The 19,272-nt window shown below is 42.4% G+C and overlaps 1 protein-coding gene across 5 annotated transcripts in view; it reads left to right on the top strand.

Annotated features, from left to right (window-relative positions):
• The window catches only part of LOC147012259 (MAP/microtubule affinity-regulating kinase 3-like), a 185,236-nt gene that overhangs the window by 63,538 nt on the left and 102,426 nt on the right, over positions 1 to 19,272 (top strand). For all 5 annotated transcript variants that reach the window (XM_085856141.1, XM_085856139.1, XM_085856143.1 and 2 more), the window contains one exon: positions 18,379 to 18,594. In XM_085856141.1, coding sequence (XP_085712267.1) covers positions 18,379 to 18,594 — 216 coding nt within the window. Of the gene's footprint in view, positions 1 to 18,378; positions 18,595 to 19,272 lie in introns of those variants that run through there.

Genomic DNA, 19,272 nt, shown 5'->3' with positions numbered 1-19,272 from the left:
GTTGACCACATTTCTTGCCTGCGAAACTCCAGGACAGTTTTTAGCTTGATCGGGATTGAAACTCAGGCTCAACAGCTCCTCGATACAAGTGTGTGTACCTCCAGCCCATCCTGCCAGCCACATGTATTTTATCTTCTGAATCTGACAATTTTGAGCCCCCACCAATAGGGCCAGTCAGTTGGGAACTATTTTTTTGGCTTCATAAATTATACATTTGGGAATATTCATTTTTTGGGAGAGGTTTCAGTACAAACAGTATTTTGCATGACTGCAAAGTGCTCAACAACAGATGTAACACTACGTTTAATATTCCGAATTGTATTTGTGTTTTATTCCTATTCCAGACCCTATTAATCCCTTTAAAAATCCATGTATGTGTGCGGTTCCGTCATTTTGCATTTCCCAATTTATTTCACGAAATTAATGTGCAATTATCTTTTTATCAGCGTTGAAGTATGCACTGTAAAATACCATTTAATTATCTAATCTGTAAACATATCTGCACACACCTCCACACTCTATCTGCCTCAACTTCCTGAATTGCCATAGGTAGGTTGCTGATGTAAACGAAGTGTTTTTTTTTATTCCGCTGACAAAATCGCCGGAGGCATTGTTTTCAGGTCGTATGTCTGTCCGTGCTAATTTTTTTTATGTATTCTCCGCAAATGCTTGTTGGATTTGATGCAAAATTTTCACAATAAGTGTGACTACTCGTGTAGGAATGTTTTGATGATGATCATGATGCCATAAGGTCATGTGCTGTGGCAGCCATTTTGGAAAAAGGAAAAACTTTGCCCCTCTGTATTTTTGAAACTGCTCTATGGAAAAAAAAACTTGAAACTTGGCACATGTCATATCACATGTGGCTTTGTTATGACGTCATTGCATCCGTCAAATGCTTTATTCGATCAACATAATTTTTGAAGGTCATCTGAGGCAAAATTGTATGGTGGGGGGAGGTGGGATGACTTGATAACTGGTAATGAACTTGGCATTCCTTTCCTGTCGTGATTCTCTGCAGACGACTGTAGTAGGACCCCTTACCAACTACAGTTTACGAGAGTACAACTGTCATGTACTATAGTTTTAATTGTCGCATTTTTATCTGGGGTGGTGCAGCACACACACACACGCACACACGCACACACGCACACACGCACACACGCACACACACACACACACACACACACACACACACACACACACACACACACACACACGCACACACGCACACACGCACACACGCACACACGCACACACACACGCCTTCGAAAATATTCTCTGAAACAGCTGAACAGTTGAGGCAAAACGTTAGATATGATTCCCTATCCATGAGGAACAAAAGGTTCTCCACCTATGATGTCGTAGGTCACATGGTTTGGCAGCTATGATTTTTTTTTTATTTTTTGTTGAAGAATAAACCTTTAAAAATAATCTTCTCCTGAACAGCTTGACAGATCGAGGGGAAACTTCCCACATGTTCCCCAAACTTTGGGGATATCATGATGTCCATGGATAATTAATAGGTCACATGATCTGGCAGCCACATTGGATCGAATGAAAATCTTTAAAAAAAAATTAATTCTCTTGAACCGCTTCAAGCTTCTTCGATTTAAATCGATGTAAAACTTCACAATTATGATCTATGAGTGCACGTCATAATCCACACAATTGTGAGTGCACGTCATAAAGCAATGTCGAAGCTCCTTTGGTACATGTGCAGCGTAATTCAGCAAGTTGCTTAACCATGTGACTGAAGGAGTTTTGACCTTGTACATGGGCATTAAATACTTAAAACCACTTCAGACCATCGTAAAGTAGGTTTTCATAACCTGCTTTACATTGCGAAACGAATGTTTTGTGAACTGTTGGTATACAAAGGGCATGTCGTGATCCGTAAGGCACACTCAACAGGATGCTTTTGTGATTGGCACATGGCTATAACACCCGCAATGTATATTCACTCGGGTCTGGCATGCAGCTGTAGTGAGGAGACAAGGTGCGCATGAATTATGAGGTTAAAACGGCCTTTCCGAATTGGTGAACTGCTGTAAGGCATGCGTGCCAATAAACAGGCCACATGTTGCTGAGCTTCATTGTCTGTACACACTTCAGACAAGAACAAAATGGAACATTTGCTGAAAAAGTAAAAAAAAAAAGTTATTTTTATTTTTGGTGTCAGAATCTTGAACTTTACGACAAAAATTATTATGTATGTAGGTGTATGTATCTACTACAAGTACTAGTAGTGGAGGTGTTGCATTGCTTACTTTAAGCCCAAGAGGGAAGATTGTGGTTCACCGGTCTCCATAAAGTAGATCCACAAATGGAAGAAAAGAGGAACAAGAGTTGAAGGTGTTTCATGAGCTTGGAATTTGGGAGTTCAACCAGGTGGTTCAATTTGCTGACTGACCATGGAAATAGATGTGTTTTTTGTTTTTTAATCCTTATTTCCAGAATAACAGGGTGAGCCATAAATTGGCCAGGATTGAAAAAAGTTCCATTTGTCAGAGCAGTGGAGAGTGAGTATAGCTGGTCTCTGCTTGTCAGTGGGATGCAATACTGTACGACAATGTAGTCTTGTAGAGTCGTCTGCAGAAAGGGAGAGAGGGTGTTTTTTTTTTTTTTCTTCCAGATTACTGGAATGTAAGACCCGTCTCGCTTCGCTGATGGGAATACCAATTTTTGCGTAATTGCCAAAAAGAAAAGGTTGTTGATGGGGGGGGAGGGGGAATTAAATTTGGCGGTGTATCGATACCGGCCTCGCTATGCACTCAGAGGAGGGGAGAGTGTTAATGTGATAGTCGTCATGGCCTTTTTATATGCTGAATTCCGAATAATGTACAACAACAACACAGAGGAAGATCAAAAAAATATATATTTCTTGCCCTCCCACTCTTCCTTGTCTGGGGTATGAATTAGGCCAAAAAAAAAAAGTTGCATTGGCGTAACCCACCCGACCCTAAAAATTCCACCGACCCTACGTTTTTTTTGTTTTTTTGCTATCGAAAAATTTTGCCGAAAAAATTTGAAAAAAAAAAAAAAATTTATTGCTATTTTTGTTGTTTTGCTATCGTTTTCAAGTATCTTGTTGATTGCGATCGCAAAAACCTGGAAGTGTTTCGGACAGAACCCGCCGACAAAAAGGGTGGTACTCGAGCCGGGAGGGATTTATTAGGAAAAAAAAAAAAAGATCCCGACCGACCTACCCTATTTTTCAGTGACCCGTTACGCCAATGCAACATTTTTTTTATTTTTATTTTTGGCCTTATGCACGGGCCATGCCAGGAAACAAACTCTCCTCGTATGTATTTGTAGCATGTTATATGCTTTGTGTTACATATATGTGTACTGTCAGACCTTGCTCGGATACATTGCTGACGAATGTTGGGGAATTGTTTAAAAAGGATTTATTTTGTTATTTATTTATTTTTTAACATGGTCTAGGCTCGTGGAACAGCGATTACACAGAACAAATCAAGACACAACATGAGAAAGGGGAAACGACAACAGCAGGGATGAGGGAGAAAGTAGTCTGTGACGGACAAATGAGGGATGCAGGTAACGAGGGCTAAGGGAAAATGCAAAGGATGGATACATAGGTAAAATTGTGCTTGACCAGTTTGTGACTTTGTCAATCTCTGAGGAGAAGGAAAAGGCTGCTGCCTGTCTGTCAGAATGATAACATTTGTCACGGCAGATAGTGGAGTCATCAGCAATGATATAGAGAGGATTTTACAGTCGGTGAGATCATTCATGAAGATTAGGAATAATATTGGGTGAGAACATTGCCTTGGGGTACTCCAGCCTTGACAGGGAGAGGAGATGAGAGGGTTCCATTGAGAGCCACACGTTGATTACGAGAGGGGAGGAAGTCAGCAATCCAAGAGTGGAGTTGGCCTTGGATTCCATAAGCAGACAGCTTGGAGCTCAAGGCAGGATGCTGGACTGTATCAAAAGCTCGAGATTTGTCCGGCGAGACGACCCTGATCATGTGTATGATATTGAGGACCTCCGTCCATTGTTGAGTGACCAGGTCTGAATCTGAATTGATCTGAGATGAGGCTGTTGGAGAAAAGTAATGATATGTCAACTGCAATGATGCATTCCATGACCTTGCTGAATGTTGAAAGTACAGTAAGCTAATTGGGCTGTAGTTAAGGGAATCCGTTTTTGCAACTTTTGAATGTAATGCTGTGATGTTGGCTGATTTCCAATTTCCCAAGTTGATATCGGAGACCAGTCCTGAAGTGTCAAAAAAACCCCCAAAAACAAACAAACAAACAAACAAAAACCCAATGCAAAGCAGTTCACACTTTATGACCTGCCAATACACGGTGTCCGCAAATAGTGAATCCGTGAATAGCACAGTCCAACAGTATATGCGTGTATTGCTATGCTGCACCGTCAGCTGTACTGTTATTGCTTTATTAGTGGTATCCCCTGTAGAACAGTTGTTGACATGTAGACAGGCACGCACCCACGCAAGCACTGTCTGTCAGAAGGATGACATCTGTCACACACACATAGGATGCAAGCAACCCCCGCCAAAACTTGGCAACGTTCAGTGAGGACCTGAATAGCAAGTATATGGTCAATCGTTGACCTCTTTGTTGCAAAGGCTGACTGCTTTGGGCACTGGTGCTCAAGCAGATGGCGTTGATGCTCGAACCCGATCAAGAATTAGCCGAGGAAAGATCTTATCCGGCACGGGGAGGAGCAACACCCCTCGGTAGTTGTTGCAGTCCTGGCGATCACCCTTCCATTTCCAGAGAGTGATAACAAGGCCGCTCTTCCATTCAGTTGCGATGATGCCTGTGTTCCAAACAGAGCACAGAACTGCATGCAACGACATGAGTACAGCATTTCCACCAGCCTTGAGAACTTCAGCATGGATGCCACAGATCCCAGGAGCTTTACCCCATTTCAACCGGTTCACCACAGCCTGTGTTTCCACAAAAAAAGGTGGTTCACAGTTGATTGAAGGGTAAGCAATAGGGATAGTAACACCCCTAACATGTAACTCCATAGCTGATGGGTCGGCCTGGTACAGCTGCTCAAAATAACCGGCCCAGTGGGCCTTCACTTCAGACTCCTCTGTCAAGTCAAAAGCCAACCACCCTCTGCAATAACTGCAGTACACTGAGGGATGGGTTTGGAGGAATGCAATGCACAAATTCCTCTGTAATCACTTGACCAAAGGTGATTCTCTACCCCTTCGCATATTCCTCGCACATAGGCCACCTTGTCCGCCCTCGGTGCATGTACAGTTTTAGGCCATATATATATCTCTATCTCTATCTCTATCTCTATCATTATGTGTGGCCCAGCGATTCTGGTCAATGGAATCCAGTGTCTCTTGGGAGACAGTTGTTCTTCACCTGATGGTAGGGTCCAAGACTTCCACCAGCATCATCAAGGATGGTAGTCTTGATGGAATCCACAACTCTTCAGGATTCTCCAAAACACCCAGATCTCCCCCAAGTCCCCACTCAGCCTTTTCACAAACTTCTCATGTATCCTCTCATCCTTAAGCTTGCCAACATCCAGCCTCGGCAAGGATGGTACCATTCTCCTGGATTTAAGCTGCAACTTCTGAGTTGCTACAACAAGCCTGTTGTCAGTACTGAGCACTCCTGTCGATCCTGCAGTTCTGAATTATCCTCCAGTGACCATCAACGAGCACATGGTCAATCTCCTTTGCCACACCACTAGCGTTGGACTACCAAGTCCAGCAATGAGCCTGTCGGTGCTGAAACCATGAACCAGCCACCCTTAGTCCACAACTTTGTGCAAAGTCAAGGAACTTGGTGCTCTTATGGTTCACAGTTCCAGACCCATGGGGACCAACTCATGTCTCACAACCATCCCTGTCAGTGCCAGTCAATGTATTGAAATTCCCCAAGACGAGAAGTGTATCTCGCCTGAGCAGTGTGACCACTCCTCATTTTCATAAATGCCAAGGTGAGCCAATGAAAAAAGCCAATAATTCACAAGGTTTTGGAAAAGCGATGATAATAGCAAACCTTTACGCCAAGAAAACCTATAGAAAACCAAGACGCCAAGGTGAACAACGAATAGCCAAGGAGTGGTCACACTGCGCTTGAGCCACTGATCTACCACAGACTCGAGCGCGGCATAGAATGCCTCCTTCACAGTGACATTACCTACCTCAGTCAAAGCATCTTTGACGACCAGGGAAATGACGCCCAAGGAGTGACGAATCCTCGGTCTCATACGCTCGTTGACTAGTGTTACCTCAATTATCATGGGAGTCAGCTAATTGGACACATCTACAGCAAATCCTTGGGCATGGTTTCCATTAGAGGGACAAGACCAGTAGTAGGTGTAACCACGTAGCATGATCTCAGCATTATCCGGTCTTCAGACCTCAGAGTGCTGCAATACTGATGTTCAAACGCTGGAGCTCAGATTATAGCAGACAAGTGATCATTCTGTCTTTGGAATAAGACATTCCAGGCACCCACTGGAAGGGACCTCAGGTTAACCCGAGGAGACGCCGTCTGGTTAACACCTCACCACCACCCTGATGCATACTCCCATAATCCGACCCAGGAAGATTACCCCATGCTTTTCCTCCTATCAAAGAATGGGGCCCCCGAAGGCTTTGCACCAATCCTGTCATTCAGTGAGCTTCCCTGCGAAGGGCAGCTGCACAGGAGGTACTGCCACAGAATGGGTTTTCAGTTTCCTTTGCGGTTTTATTTTTATTGTTTTAAATGTGTTTTACGGTCAAAAGTGGCTGGAGTGCAATCTCGCCATCAATATCCTTGATGGCTGGAGTGCAATCCTGGACCAACATCCAAGAAAAAGGGACCCCAACTGCAGGAGGACGTCCGCAGCCACAGTTGAGCACCAGATATGGGTGGCCGTTGGCTCACAAGGAGCTCCTCCACTCTTTGACAGGTTTTGTTTTTAACCCTGCTGGGTGTCCATATCCATATACCCTCCTCACCAGGAAACTTGGTGGGGGAGACGATTTTGTCACCGACAACCCAACCATAAAGCAGGTTAGTACAGTTTTACATGCTCCCTGGAGCAAGTCATAGATCAGTTCTGGTCTGGCCTGACCTGACAATAAGGTGTCCTTGTGGATTGGGTACACATGATTTGGAGGCAAACCTTTAGTGGATATTCTGCTTTGTCTCAAGTGGAGTTTGAGGTGAGCGAGGGAACGTATCATTTGCTGAAATCCATGTTGGAAGAATTATGGATTTGGTCAGACATACGTAGTTGTAGAAATCCTCAACTCTGCAACTCCTCGTTTGATTGCTGCAGAAGTAACATGTAGCAAAACTAGCAAGATGTCAATTGAAGTTGTCACAGCTTATGAAAAGAGTTTGGCTGGATCGCTGCGAGGTGATCCAATTTTAGTGCAAATTAAGTCGTATACTGAGGCATCCTTGTTGGGTGGATGGTGCACCACACACACGGGTGGTTGTGGAGAGGTATTCTCGATGGCTTGGATGGGACAGTGCAGACACAGTGGACAGTAAGTAGTGGAATTATTGACGTACATCAACACCAACAGTGCTCGTCCTCGGATAGAGAGGAGCGTTTCTGTTAAACATACTTGAGCAATGCCCTGATCTTCAGCAGTCACCCAGATGGAGAGTTCGATGTCATTTGAAGGAAGGCTGAGCTGTTAGGGTTGGGCCACACGATTAGGAAGGGGACAGGAAAAGGAGCCGAGGGGGTGTGTGTTGATGCAATGCGGTGTTTTGAAATAAATGATCTCACCGTTTGCTCGGCCATTCAATAATTTCATTTCTTCGTTGTTGACATCTTGCAATTGGACTTATTGTTTTTATTTAGTTATTTATTTTTCCAAGGTTATTTAGTATTACATTTAATGAAACTGCATTTGCTATTGCAGTGAATATTAAATTACCTCCACCACTGAAGGTGGATGGAGATTGTTTTCACTCCTGTCTATGTCTGTCTGCAGGATATCTCAGAAAGTTGGGGACGGATTCGGACGAAATTTGCTGGATCGGTTAGATGTGTGACAGCCAAATTGATTAGATTTTGGTGAAGATCCGGATCCCAGAATTTTTTTAGATTTTAAAGTGATTCGTCACCATCGAGAGATGGGGCCAAAATGATGCAGAGCACGATATTTCAAATAGATGTGGACGGATTATGACAAAACTCGGTGGATGAGTTGGGTAGGTGACGTGAACAAGCCGATTAGATTTTGGTTTAGGTCGGGATCCAGATCCAGCCTATCGTTGGGATACAAAACGTAAACTGTTCAGCCTGGTGCCGGTATGTGCTCCACTGAGTGTCATTCTAGTTCTGTTCATTTTTTGCCATTCTAGTTTTGTTCAGTTTTGGAGGTTTGTGTGTACACAGTCCTGGATGAAGAAAGGTTCAAGTATTTGTTTGATTGCGGCACGATGCAGTTATTTGTCAAAAGAGCTTGGCATTCACGAGAACATTAATTTTGGAACAAATTGATCAACTTGAATCCTTTTAAACCCCTAGTGCTTTATTACCCTCGTCGTTTGGCACCTTCTACCAAGGACCTCAACCTTTCTTCATGCGTTAACCTTATTTTCTGCAATTGGTCTAATGCTGCTTTCTTTTTGTTCACTGTTCAAGTAAAATCTCTTTTTATATCGAAACGAAGGCTTGTAGAAAAACTATTTCAGACACCATTGAAGATTATCATAATTGACAGGCGAGCAGAAGGAAATGGGCAGTGACATGACATACAGATTAGTGAGCATAGATGAAGTCACTTATTGTGGCAAAGTTAATGAGGCATCAAAGCAGTGTTATTATACAATTGAAAATATATGGCATCTGAGGCAAACATTTAAACCTTGAATACTAAAAAAGAATCTTATCCTGCCAAAACGGTGGTGTTTTGGGATGCTGCCAGTTCCGTGCAAATCCCCAGGCCAAATTTCTAAAATAAAAGAATGATTAAAAAAAAAAAAAAAAATATATATATATATATATATATATATATATATATATATATATATATATATAAACCAATGTCACCCGCAGGGTGACCCGTATCTTGCCAAAAGGTGACCACGTGTGACTTCTTTAAGGTCACACTGAGGTGAACAGAGCTGCTATCCACCAGGAGTGACTCCTTGAGGAATATCTGCCTACGAGAGATTCCGATGAGAATCGTTCTACAGAGTAACCATGAAAAATATGCTTTTGCCTCATAACGTCACCAAATGACGTCATAATGTCTCAAGCTTGACATATCTAGAAAGCACTCATCGAGGTGTTCAATTTGAGGTACTACATGGTATGGTTCCTAAAACTTGAAAATTTGACCTTGGGGTCAAATATGCTTGACCTGAGGCGCTAACCATGAAGGTCAGGGCCAATCGCCACCAAAAATTAATCAGTTGAGCGCCAGACCATGAACTATATTCCCATGAAGTTTGAAGACGATCCGATCAAAATTACTCAAAAAATAAGAGTTTCGTCGACTCCCCTGATTTGCGACAAAGTGACCTTGACCTTTGACCTTGACCTTCAAAATTTTGTGCACTGAAAGGGACCTCTGTAGGCCACTGATCTGCGAAGTTACAAAAATTTCCAATGATAACTGTGCTCTGCAGAATTTTTTATACGTGATTACAGACATACAAACAACAAAAAAAAAAAAGATACAAGCTGACTAACATATCTTGCAAAAACTTCGTTTTGGCAAGATAAAAATTCTTTGGTTTGTGTTGTGAATTCTTTATTTTAATAATTACATACATGTATATAATTGACACTCAAATTTCACTTCTCGTAGCAAGCAGTGTTTTCCTCAACACCCTTACCCCTTCCCATCCACATTCTCAAACACAAGTGGTTTACAGTGCTGATTCAAACTCTTATTTTTACCCTGAAATATTCTGGATCACACTGCTATGCATTGTGATGTTTATTTCCTCTGGACATGTCTTTGGTATTGTGTCATAGTTTGGCAAATCGTAGGATGGGTTAGGGCACGGCCACGTTGAGTTTTTGGCACTGCCAATTCTGCCATGATCTGCATTTTGGGCTAAATGCTCGTTTGTGGCGGAACGGTTAGAGCGGCTGCTCTGAGTCTGGGCGGTCGACAGTTCGATTCCGACCTGAGCTGTCAAGCAAAGACGTTAAAAATGGTTCATGCTGCTTCCTTGCTTGATGCTCAGCATTTGTGGGATCAAGTATGGAGAAACCTTATGGGGTGGTATCCCGTGGGAAAGGGGGGTGGGAGGGCGAGGTTTCTCCTCGATTGCCTTCCTGACTGCTTTGAGGAAAGTGACGTCACAAGATAGCAAAATTACATGTCTTCCCACAAGGTTGCTGGCTGTGTTTGACTCGTAAAGTCTGGTGTTGTCTGGTGTAGTGTATCTGACTGCATACGGTATACATGTAGTTAAGACTACCTGTAAGCCTGCCCATTTTTAAGCACACCTGGAACATAGTTCAGGTGAGCTTCTGGAATGGTGCCTTGTCCATCAGTAAACACTTGCAACTTCTCCAAAACTGCTGATGTGATTGTGACCAAAGTTGGCTAAAATGATCTTTGGTGTGATAGAACTCGAGTTTGTTTATGGAATCTTCCCCCGACACATACAAGTAGGTCACCGTGAGGTTTGAAGTTCCCAAAAGTACTTGAATTTCGATCGAGTTTGCTGCCATTTTGCATGACAGGGAAACCTTCAACAATCAACTTCTCTCCAAATCACTTGACAGATCAATAAGAAACTTTAAATTTGTGATGAACTACCCAAGGGAAATACAGTTTAACGAATGACATCATCAGTCATGTGGTACAGCATCCATATTGGATCAAAGGAAAACCTTTAAAATTCATCTTCAAAAATCTTCACCGAAACCGCTTAACCGATCGATGCAAAACTTAAAATATATGATCGACTACCTCTGGGAACGTTTGATTAAAAGAAGCTGATCTGAAACGCAATATGGCCACCAGTGACGTCGTAATACAAAACGTGGGCAATATCTCAAAATATTAATTATTGACACTTTGGAGTTGCACCTTCTGAAATAGGGATAATTTTGACAACAGGAAGTGACATCATCATTCTTCAAGTGTGCAATCTCTCAAACTAAGGCTCATAGGCAGCAGTGAGTTGCACTACTTGGGACATCATGTCAACACTACCTGACCTAAAATGTGTTCTAAATCCAGCTCTTATTTTTACCCATTCCTACATCACTCCACTTTTTGGCAACCAGCCAGGTGAGCTTCAGGATCATTGGTCCTCTAATTTTTTTTATTTTCTTTTCATCTCCATTTGTTAAATTTCGGTTGTCATGTTTTCTCACATTCTGCAATATAAAACTTTTAAAATGACCCAAAATTCCGATTTGGTTGAAAATATTTTTGCTTGTAAACTTTTATGACATACTTGATAAGGCAAAAATGACATTGTGTAGTTGGGTAAAATATTCCAAGGTGGTTCCCCATAAAGCATCCCTTTGTTGGGACTAGTTATCTGATTATTGTACTTGAGTTCTCATTAAATTTTTGACAAGTGGTGTGCAGCGTAGTTGACAACTGTAGTTGACAAGTGGTGTACGGTGTTGTTTTATGTTGCTGTGTCATAGTGCAGCTGTTACACCGCTCTTTCATGCTCCTTTCACGACTGAAAGGGTGTTGGATTTGGATAATTACTTCCTTGTCTTAATAACTATCCATCCTACTTTTCTTTTCTTCATATGTATTTATATATAATTAACATCTTTAACTTCTTCTCGACGTGGAAGTAGGTTTATGCATAGTCCGAGTCTTTGCTTGAAGTTACACACACTGTTGGGGTTGTGCAAAGAAAGTCAAAAGAGAGAATGTTTCCTGAGAGCAGAAGCTCGGAATAAAATCTGAAGCATCAAGAAATACCGACAAACTTGTTCGTTCCGACGAAATAACCTGGGTTGTTCACGTCATATTTCAGCCAGTTAAGTTTGAAACACTTTGAGCTCTGCTTTTCAGGTGTGGCCTGTTTTGAGAGACTTCAGGATACTTGACAATACATTAACCATATAAGTCATTGCAATTACTCGGTTTGACTCGTACACGCGTCACTTGTCATTCCACAAATCACCTGTCCCTCCCGTCCACCCCCTCCCGTCACAATTCTGTACACGTGATTAATTTTAGCATGTTTTTAACTGACACAACGGGAACCTCAAACTTTGCCAGCATGGTTAGTTACTATTGCTTCTCAAGAAGCTGTTACCTTGCATTCAACTTGCAGCAATTTCCTTTCTTTAATTTGCAGACAAACATTCATAGCCGAACACACAAACATGGAATACATAAAAGCAAATAAACTTTCTGACCTCCAAAAGAGGATTTTGAGTAAATGTCATTGCTCCAGTTCCTAGCCCCCCTGGAAAGTAATTTTGAGGACTTGGAAAGTCATTATAGAAGCTTTTTACTCTACCTGTAGCTGAGGAGTAAACCCTTTAATATCTTGCAGTATCTTACAACGTGAAAACAACCTGTGCACCATCAATCACAGCTCGCTTAAATATGTCCAAGACGTTAAATAATTATTGTACCATTGCTGGGAGTGTGGCTGTGCCACTGATGCAGTTCCCCGTTTCCAGTAAGCTTGGTACTCCTGTTGTTGACCTCAGGAGGATGGCAGGCTGAGTCAACGCACTTGGTGTTTATTAATGGCATGACAGGGGCTCAAACTCAAGACCCTAAGATCTTAAGGCAGCCACCTTAACCGTTAAATCAACACCAGGCTTAGACATTGTTTAACACTGGCATCAATTCACTCACTTTGTTTTGCAATCTGACTGTCTGAGGCAGTTGACACTAACTATGTTGTGTATTGTTTGGCCTCGTGTTGGTGGTGGCCTGAAGGATGGTTTAAAATCAGGGGAGGGGGCGAGGGTGTATGTATAACGACATTGCTGCAGTGTTGACTCTGACCCTCAAGCTCTCCACACATCAGGAAAGTTCGATGATGAACTCTGCAGATGGTGGATAGACTGTATGAGCAACATGCAGGTCAGCATCCAGACTCATGGTGGCCATCAACAGTGTCAGCAAAAACATTGTTTTTCTGAGAATACGGTGAGAATCCTGGCATGTATGCACTAATGACTTGAGAGTTCAAGGCTTGTACTAAATACAGTGTGCCCGTGCAATCCAATCTCCTCTGAATGTGACAAACGTTATTTTCCCAACAAGCTCGTCTAACGGTAAGCCTGTATTTACAACGATTCATTGCAAGCTATTGGCATCGTCAAGACTGTTGGTCGGAATTCTACTTTAGTGATGTGTTAGCAATGATTTACCACTTTGCTTAGAAGCTGCTTGTAAATCGATTAGTTGTTGGGACTTGACTTGAAGTTTGTTGGTCCATTTTGTTGCTCCGATCTGAGCACAGGGTTCATGATTATGGGGTTTGGGTTGAAATGTACATTGATTTGTGTTGTCGATTTGCTTGTCCCAATGTTCTTGTAAACTTTGTGGAAATACGCTGACCAGTTTCCCCCAAGGCATCATGTGTTTCCCGTCATTTTTCAGAGTTTGAAATCATAATGATTGCATATTCTGGGGTTTAAATTGCTCACTGAATATGCTGTTACCTCGTTATTTTTTTACCACCAAAATATACACCCTCATTGCTTGTGAAACCACTTGCTCTTATCCTCACGCTTAGAAATAAAAAAATAAAACTTGGTGGTTATAATCACCATATGACGAGAATTTGCTCTCTGGTCACCACAAAATGCTTCACTCCGTAAAACAGCGTTAAAATATCATTAAATTAACCTCAAAAATTAATTAAAATAATTAACATTAAAAAAAATTTAACCACAAACTGTCGTGTTTGTCGGGGTTGTGCTGAGGCGTCGTCCACCAGATGGCGGTCTCCTCGGGTTAATCAAGGTGGTCCCTTTTGGTGGATGCCTGGAATGTTCTATCCCTAAGAGATGGATATGGGCCAGGCATCTGCTTGGGGAACGGCCAGATGGAGGCCCCTGGAACGGAAAGTGGACGCAGCGCCGCGCTGTGGCACATGCTCCCAATGTATGTATGTATGTATGGCAAGAAGGTGTGAGGGCAGTATCATTTTTGGCCCTGCCCCCAAGGGCCCTGGGGTGGGGTCAAAAGGTCAAACCCCCCAAAAAGCAACAAAATCCTGATGTGTAACATCATTCAGATTGAAAACTGTTCAGAATAAATTTTTTTCTTTTTTAAAACTCAACATTTGATATTGGATCATTCCTGGTGGAACCTTTGGCTATTTTTCAACTTTGCTCGAGGTGGGAAGAGGTGGGGATTGGTGATGTCACGCCATCAACTTCGCTCGAGTAATACTCCGCACACACGAAGTGAAAAGCGGGGTTAAAAAATTGCTTCTTGTCAGTCTGTCCGATCGTCTATCTCATCAGTTTATGATCATAAGTTTATTCATAAGCAATAACTTATTTAAATTGAATGTTATATTTTGAAGATGAATAGGAAGACGAGTCTTTCGTTTTACCATAATTTTGGCTCTGAATTCGTCCTGACCTCGTGTGCGCAGAGATGAGCGAGATGATATTTTAACTCTGTCTGTGCTTGACAGTCAAAATTGAAAATCATTCCAAACAGGAAACTTGCTGTTTTTAAGGATGTTATAAAGGACACCAACAACAGTTATGAGTAACTCATGTGTTACGTGTTAGATCAGGTGATGTAATAGACACTGGGTAAAACGGTGGTAAAACCTGGAATTAATTTTTTTTTATATGCTTTTACAAACCTCTATAAACCTTTAAATTGAATTACAGGATAATGAACATTGTAGAACACAAATCGCCTTAACAATACTTCCAAGAACCAAGCTATGTATCGATTATATGGCATGTGAGAGGGTGCAGTTTCTTGGTGAAGAAGAGGCCACCAATATGGCTAGGTGTGATGCTGATTGACATTGCCTTCTCTGGTGATCAATAAAGCTTCAATCTCCTAAACTGAGGCTCAACGTTGTGTCATTAGTGTATAAAGCTGAGGTGTGTAAGACTGCTTTAGTGGCACTAAACTTCTGGATTTTTTTCTTTTTTTTTAAACGATCTTTACAAATCATTATTTTGTTAAAATTGAAGTACGAGGACAGAAAACCCTCCAATATCGTGGGTTTCTACCAATCGTGGGCAACCAATTGTGTTCCGATTCTGCTATGGCGGGATTTCATTTCGACCAATCATGGTTTCTGAGCTGAGATGAGTCATTGTTTGCGTCCAGTGCCACCGTGCGTGAACGATTACCTTCCATTACGAGCCTTGTGGTGTTTCTCGCGTACCGTTTTTAATGAGCCCAAATGTGAAGCTTTGGATGAAGTTAGTTGTACCAAAAGGAAGAGAAAGCTTATGACGGATGAAAATATCGAGTTGTTAGATAGGTTGGTTCGAGGAGAAAATGTGGCATCTGTCCGGGCCACCATTATGGGGTTGTTGGTTGGAGGCAGAACATTCGCCATTGTACTCTTCCTCATTCGTAAACCTTTATTATCCTTCAAATCTCATTCCAAAACTTTCATTTTCCAAGACTCTGTATTCGAACTTTATTGCCAAAACACTTAATTTCTGACTCCCAGATTCGAACCCCCGTTCACAAACACATTCTCATGCGCAGCTCATGAAACAAATTGAGGTGAAGAGATTTTTTTTAATGGAACAGGTTTTTAACATCGATGGGATGGAAGATGGCATCTCGTACCTTGGTCCCTAAGTAGGGAAGATCGTGATTCAAGGTAAGGTGATTTTAGGATCGTGTTATCCTTCCCCGTTGTGGGTTGTGGCAATGTTGCAGGCACCTTCATCGTAAAGCTATTGCTGCTTTTCCATTCACTGAATCACCTTCCCCGCTCACCCCTACCCCCGCTCACGTTTCCTAGCTCACCCTCTCCCCACTCCACTCCACCCTCCCCTCTCGAACAGCATCATCCTGAGCTAAATCCTGTGGTGTCTATTTACGGTAGAGTGCAGTGCGAGTACGGAATATGATTACCATCACCCATCTCGCTATATTGTAATTAATAAAAAAGGTAAAAGTGTTGTTTTTTATTTTTCTTAAATATACACCGTATTTATTGTATTTACATGTTTATTTCAATGTTTACATGCTTTATATACACATTTACGTGTTTATTTCAAAAGTAATGTATTTATTTCTGGCTACCGTCGATATTCCTCGATATCTTCTCGAAGCCCAGGAACTGAACCCTTGCTTTTCCATTGCCCTTGGTTTCCACGACCGCGGTTTCAACTATCGAGGCATTTTCCAGGAACCCAACCCCCACGATATTGGAGGGTTTCCTTTTATATACTTGAACGCTGCATGGAGTTTAGTGTTCTGTGAACTCTGTAGTTTGTTTTGCATTGAAGGGTACTCGTGAAGGGCTGGTGTGCATGTGTTTTTTTTGGCTTGTATGTACTCCTAAACTGCTGGACGGAATAAGTTGAAAGTTGTTGGTTGTACTTGGGATGTGTCCAGGAAGGTTTGGGCATGGAGATGATAAGAGTTCCCTTTCAAGGAACCTCAATGCAGGAGGTTGCCATTGGGCCCATAACATTGATGCTTGTTTATCGTCCTTTCCTCCACACCCCCCCCTTGACTATCTATCCTCTTAATAAATGTATGTTTGTGAGACATTTATAGCAGGAAGGGACATCAGGATGAACGTGGGGGAGGGGGGGTAAAGGTGGGGGGAGGGCGGTTAAAGCACTCTATGCATGGGTAAATTTGTCTTCCTTTCCTTCTTTTCCTCGCCCACAAATTTTGGCAAACACGACGACTAATTCTTCCGTCAGTGAAGCGACGGGTAGGCTCTGCTGGTAGCAAACATGTCACACATGGCCTACTATTCTTCCATCGACAAAAAGTAGTACAGTATCGGATCAATGCAGTCGGTGCTGTTGAAGTAGTTCCTGGGCAAAGCTTATTGTGCTGGCCTTGCTGTTGCCTTCCTAGTAGTCAGTCAATGCATGGAATTGTAATTCATTCAGGATGCCAGCGATGATTCGACTATTCACGAAAGACACCGTGGGATTGTTCACGCTCACCACTGACCAGCGTTGGCAGGAGGTTCTACGGCTCAATATCCTTCCTCTGGCAACATTTGAGGCGTCGCCCTGCAGGCGAAACACCAGGGCGACACGTAGCTGGGTCATATTCAAACCCAGGTGGACAGATCAAAGCAGAGTGCACATACTTCTTAAGTGCCTCGTCTCAGATTCGACATGAAGAAGAAAAAGGAAAGAAAAGTATTTCACACCTTTGTTTGTATGTAGTCAAAGGATACTTGATGTTGGAAAGTGCGAGTACATGCAAGCCCAGTTAAATATACCCTATAAAAGGAGTTTGTCACCATCAGCATTGTGATGAATATAAATTAGGTTTCTGTTTTGTCCCATTTTAAAATTTATTTGTATTTTAATTCCTATTTGGTATCCTAACAACTTGGTAGCACTTGAGCTGTCATTTATTATCCTGTTTCCTCCGGCAAGTTTAGAAAGGTTGAGTTGAGCTTAGAAAGATCTGGCAGAACGCGGTTGAGCTTGTAAAAAGTGGTTTGTTCAGAATATCATGATATTCTTGATGCTGGGAACCAAATTGTCTCCCATGAGCACGGCAGAAGCCCAAGGCAGACACCGTTGCCTTCCGCTTATCCTTCTATCGTATTAAGAGCAATTGTATGGCCATGCACACTAATAAGGGAACCTGCTGATATCTCAATTGGAGGAATTCTTATTCTGTTCATCTCAGACAACCCCCTTGATAATATCTACCATTACCCTTCAGAAGTTCTCCACTTGCAAGCTGCAGCAACCTTGATCTTTGGCCTACCCTTCCATCGTGACTATTGATAGCTCACCTTTGACCTTTACACCTGTCAAAATCTGCAGCAGAGAAATTCTTTCTGTGATGGAAGACTTTGTTTTTGAGATTGCATCACCTCCAAAATAGTATGAATTGCATGATCTTGTGTACTTGGAGTGTAAAAGGTGGTGGTCATTGTAATAAGGTTTTCACATTTTGATTATTACCAGGCTTTCACCCTGCTGTTTTTTGGGACACGACTGTCTTAAGATTTGGCATTGTCATAGCAGGATTCTTCTGGACTTGTCACCTTGAACTGCTTTTGACTTGATGGGCAGCTCTCACTACCAATTACTCTGATGTTTCACATGTATTATGATCCAAATATTTTTGAAAAGCTCTTTATCACCCCTTTGCAGTGTTTGTTGTCACACTGCAACTAGTGTCCCCCCCCCCTTCCCACTCCTAATCTCCTTGCCATTTGATTCAAGAGACTGTTTGTTTATCTCCTTTCTTTGATGGTTAATTATCATCTTTATATTTGTGCACAGCGTACAGTGGCTGGTGGAGAGACTGCGTTCCGGGCTCCTGCTGTCCCTACAGCCCGTCATAGCCGAGGAACAAGTGGGGGGAGCCGTGGTCGATCTCAGAGCGGTGTCCTTGCAGAGGAACATCCCCACATTGGAAGTTACCGTCTCCTCAAGACAATTGGCAAGGGGAACTTTGCAAAGGTCAAGTTGGCCCGACATGTACTGACAGGGAGAGAGGTGAGTGGCAAATGTATGCAAGCCATCCCTTGCACTGCATATTCATTCGTGCCTTTGTGAATGACACATGGGTATTTGTCATGATTGTTATCTTCCATAGGTAATTTGAAGTTGTTGTTTTCCTGTCGTTCCATTGGGCTCTAGGGTTCAAACTTATTTGCAGCTGTTGTGCAGCATTTTCTTCATTTCTATATTTTTGGGACTTTTATTTCTCCAAGCGAAGCTTAAATCTTTATCCTAAGTCGCAAATATTTAAGATGTTGAACAATTTGAGTGAAATACTGCATAATCATATCAACCAATTCTTCATTGTACAATCTGTTAGTTAGACTGGATAATCCATCACTTTGTGTACAGCCTTTTTGGCTGCTGGTTGCATCATTTGTTGGGGGTGCGGCTATGCCGCTGATGCAGTGCCCCTATTACCAGTACACTGGTGCTCATTTTGCCGACCTCAGAAGGATGACAGCCTGAGTCAACCCCGTGGTGTTAATTCAGCGGCCTCGGGGCTGGAACTCAGGATCCTTGGATGCCAAGCCATCACCCTAACCACTCCGCCAACACTAGACTTGTCGATGAGCAATGATGGCTTACATATGCACATCATTTTGTCATTACATCAGATCCAAGATGGACGACTGGCAGCCATTTTAGTTGTAAAAAAACAACCCGATGTTG

Source organism: Eptatretus burgeri, chromosome 15 (assembly GCF_056783735.1).
Source record: "Eptatretus burgeri isolate ZD-2024b chromosome 15, Ebu_testis_v1, whole genome shotgun sequence".
In the NCBI taxonomy this organism is placed as follows: Eukaryota; Metazoa; Chordata; class Myxini; order Myxiniformes; family Myxinidae; genus Eptatretus; species Eptatretus burgeri.
This window is presented reverse-complemented; position numbering and strand designations above follow the sequence as displayed.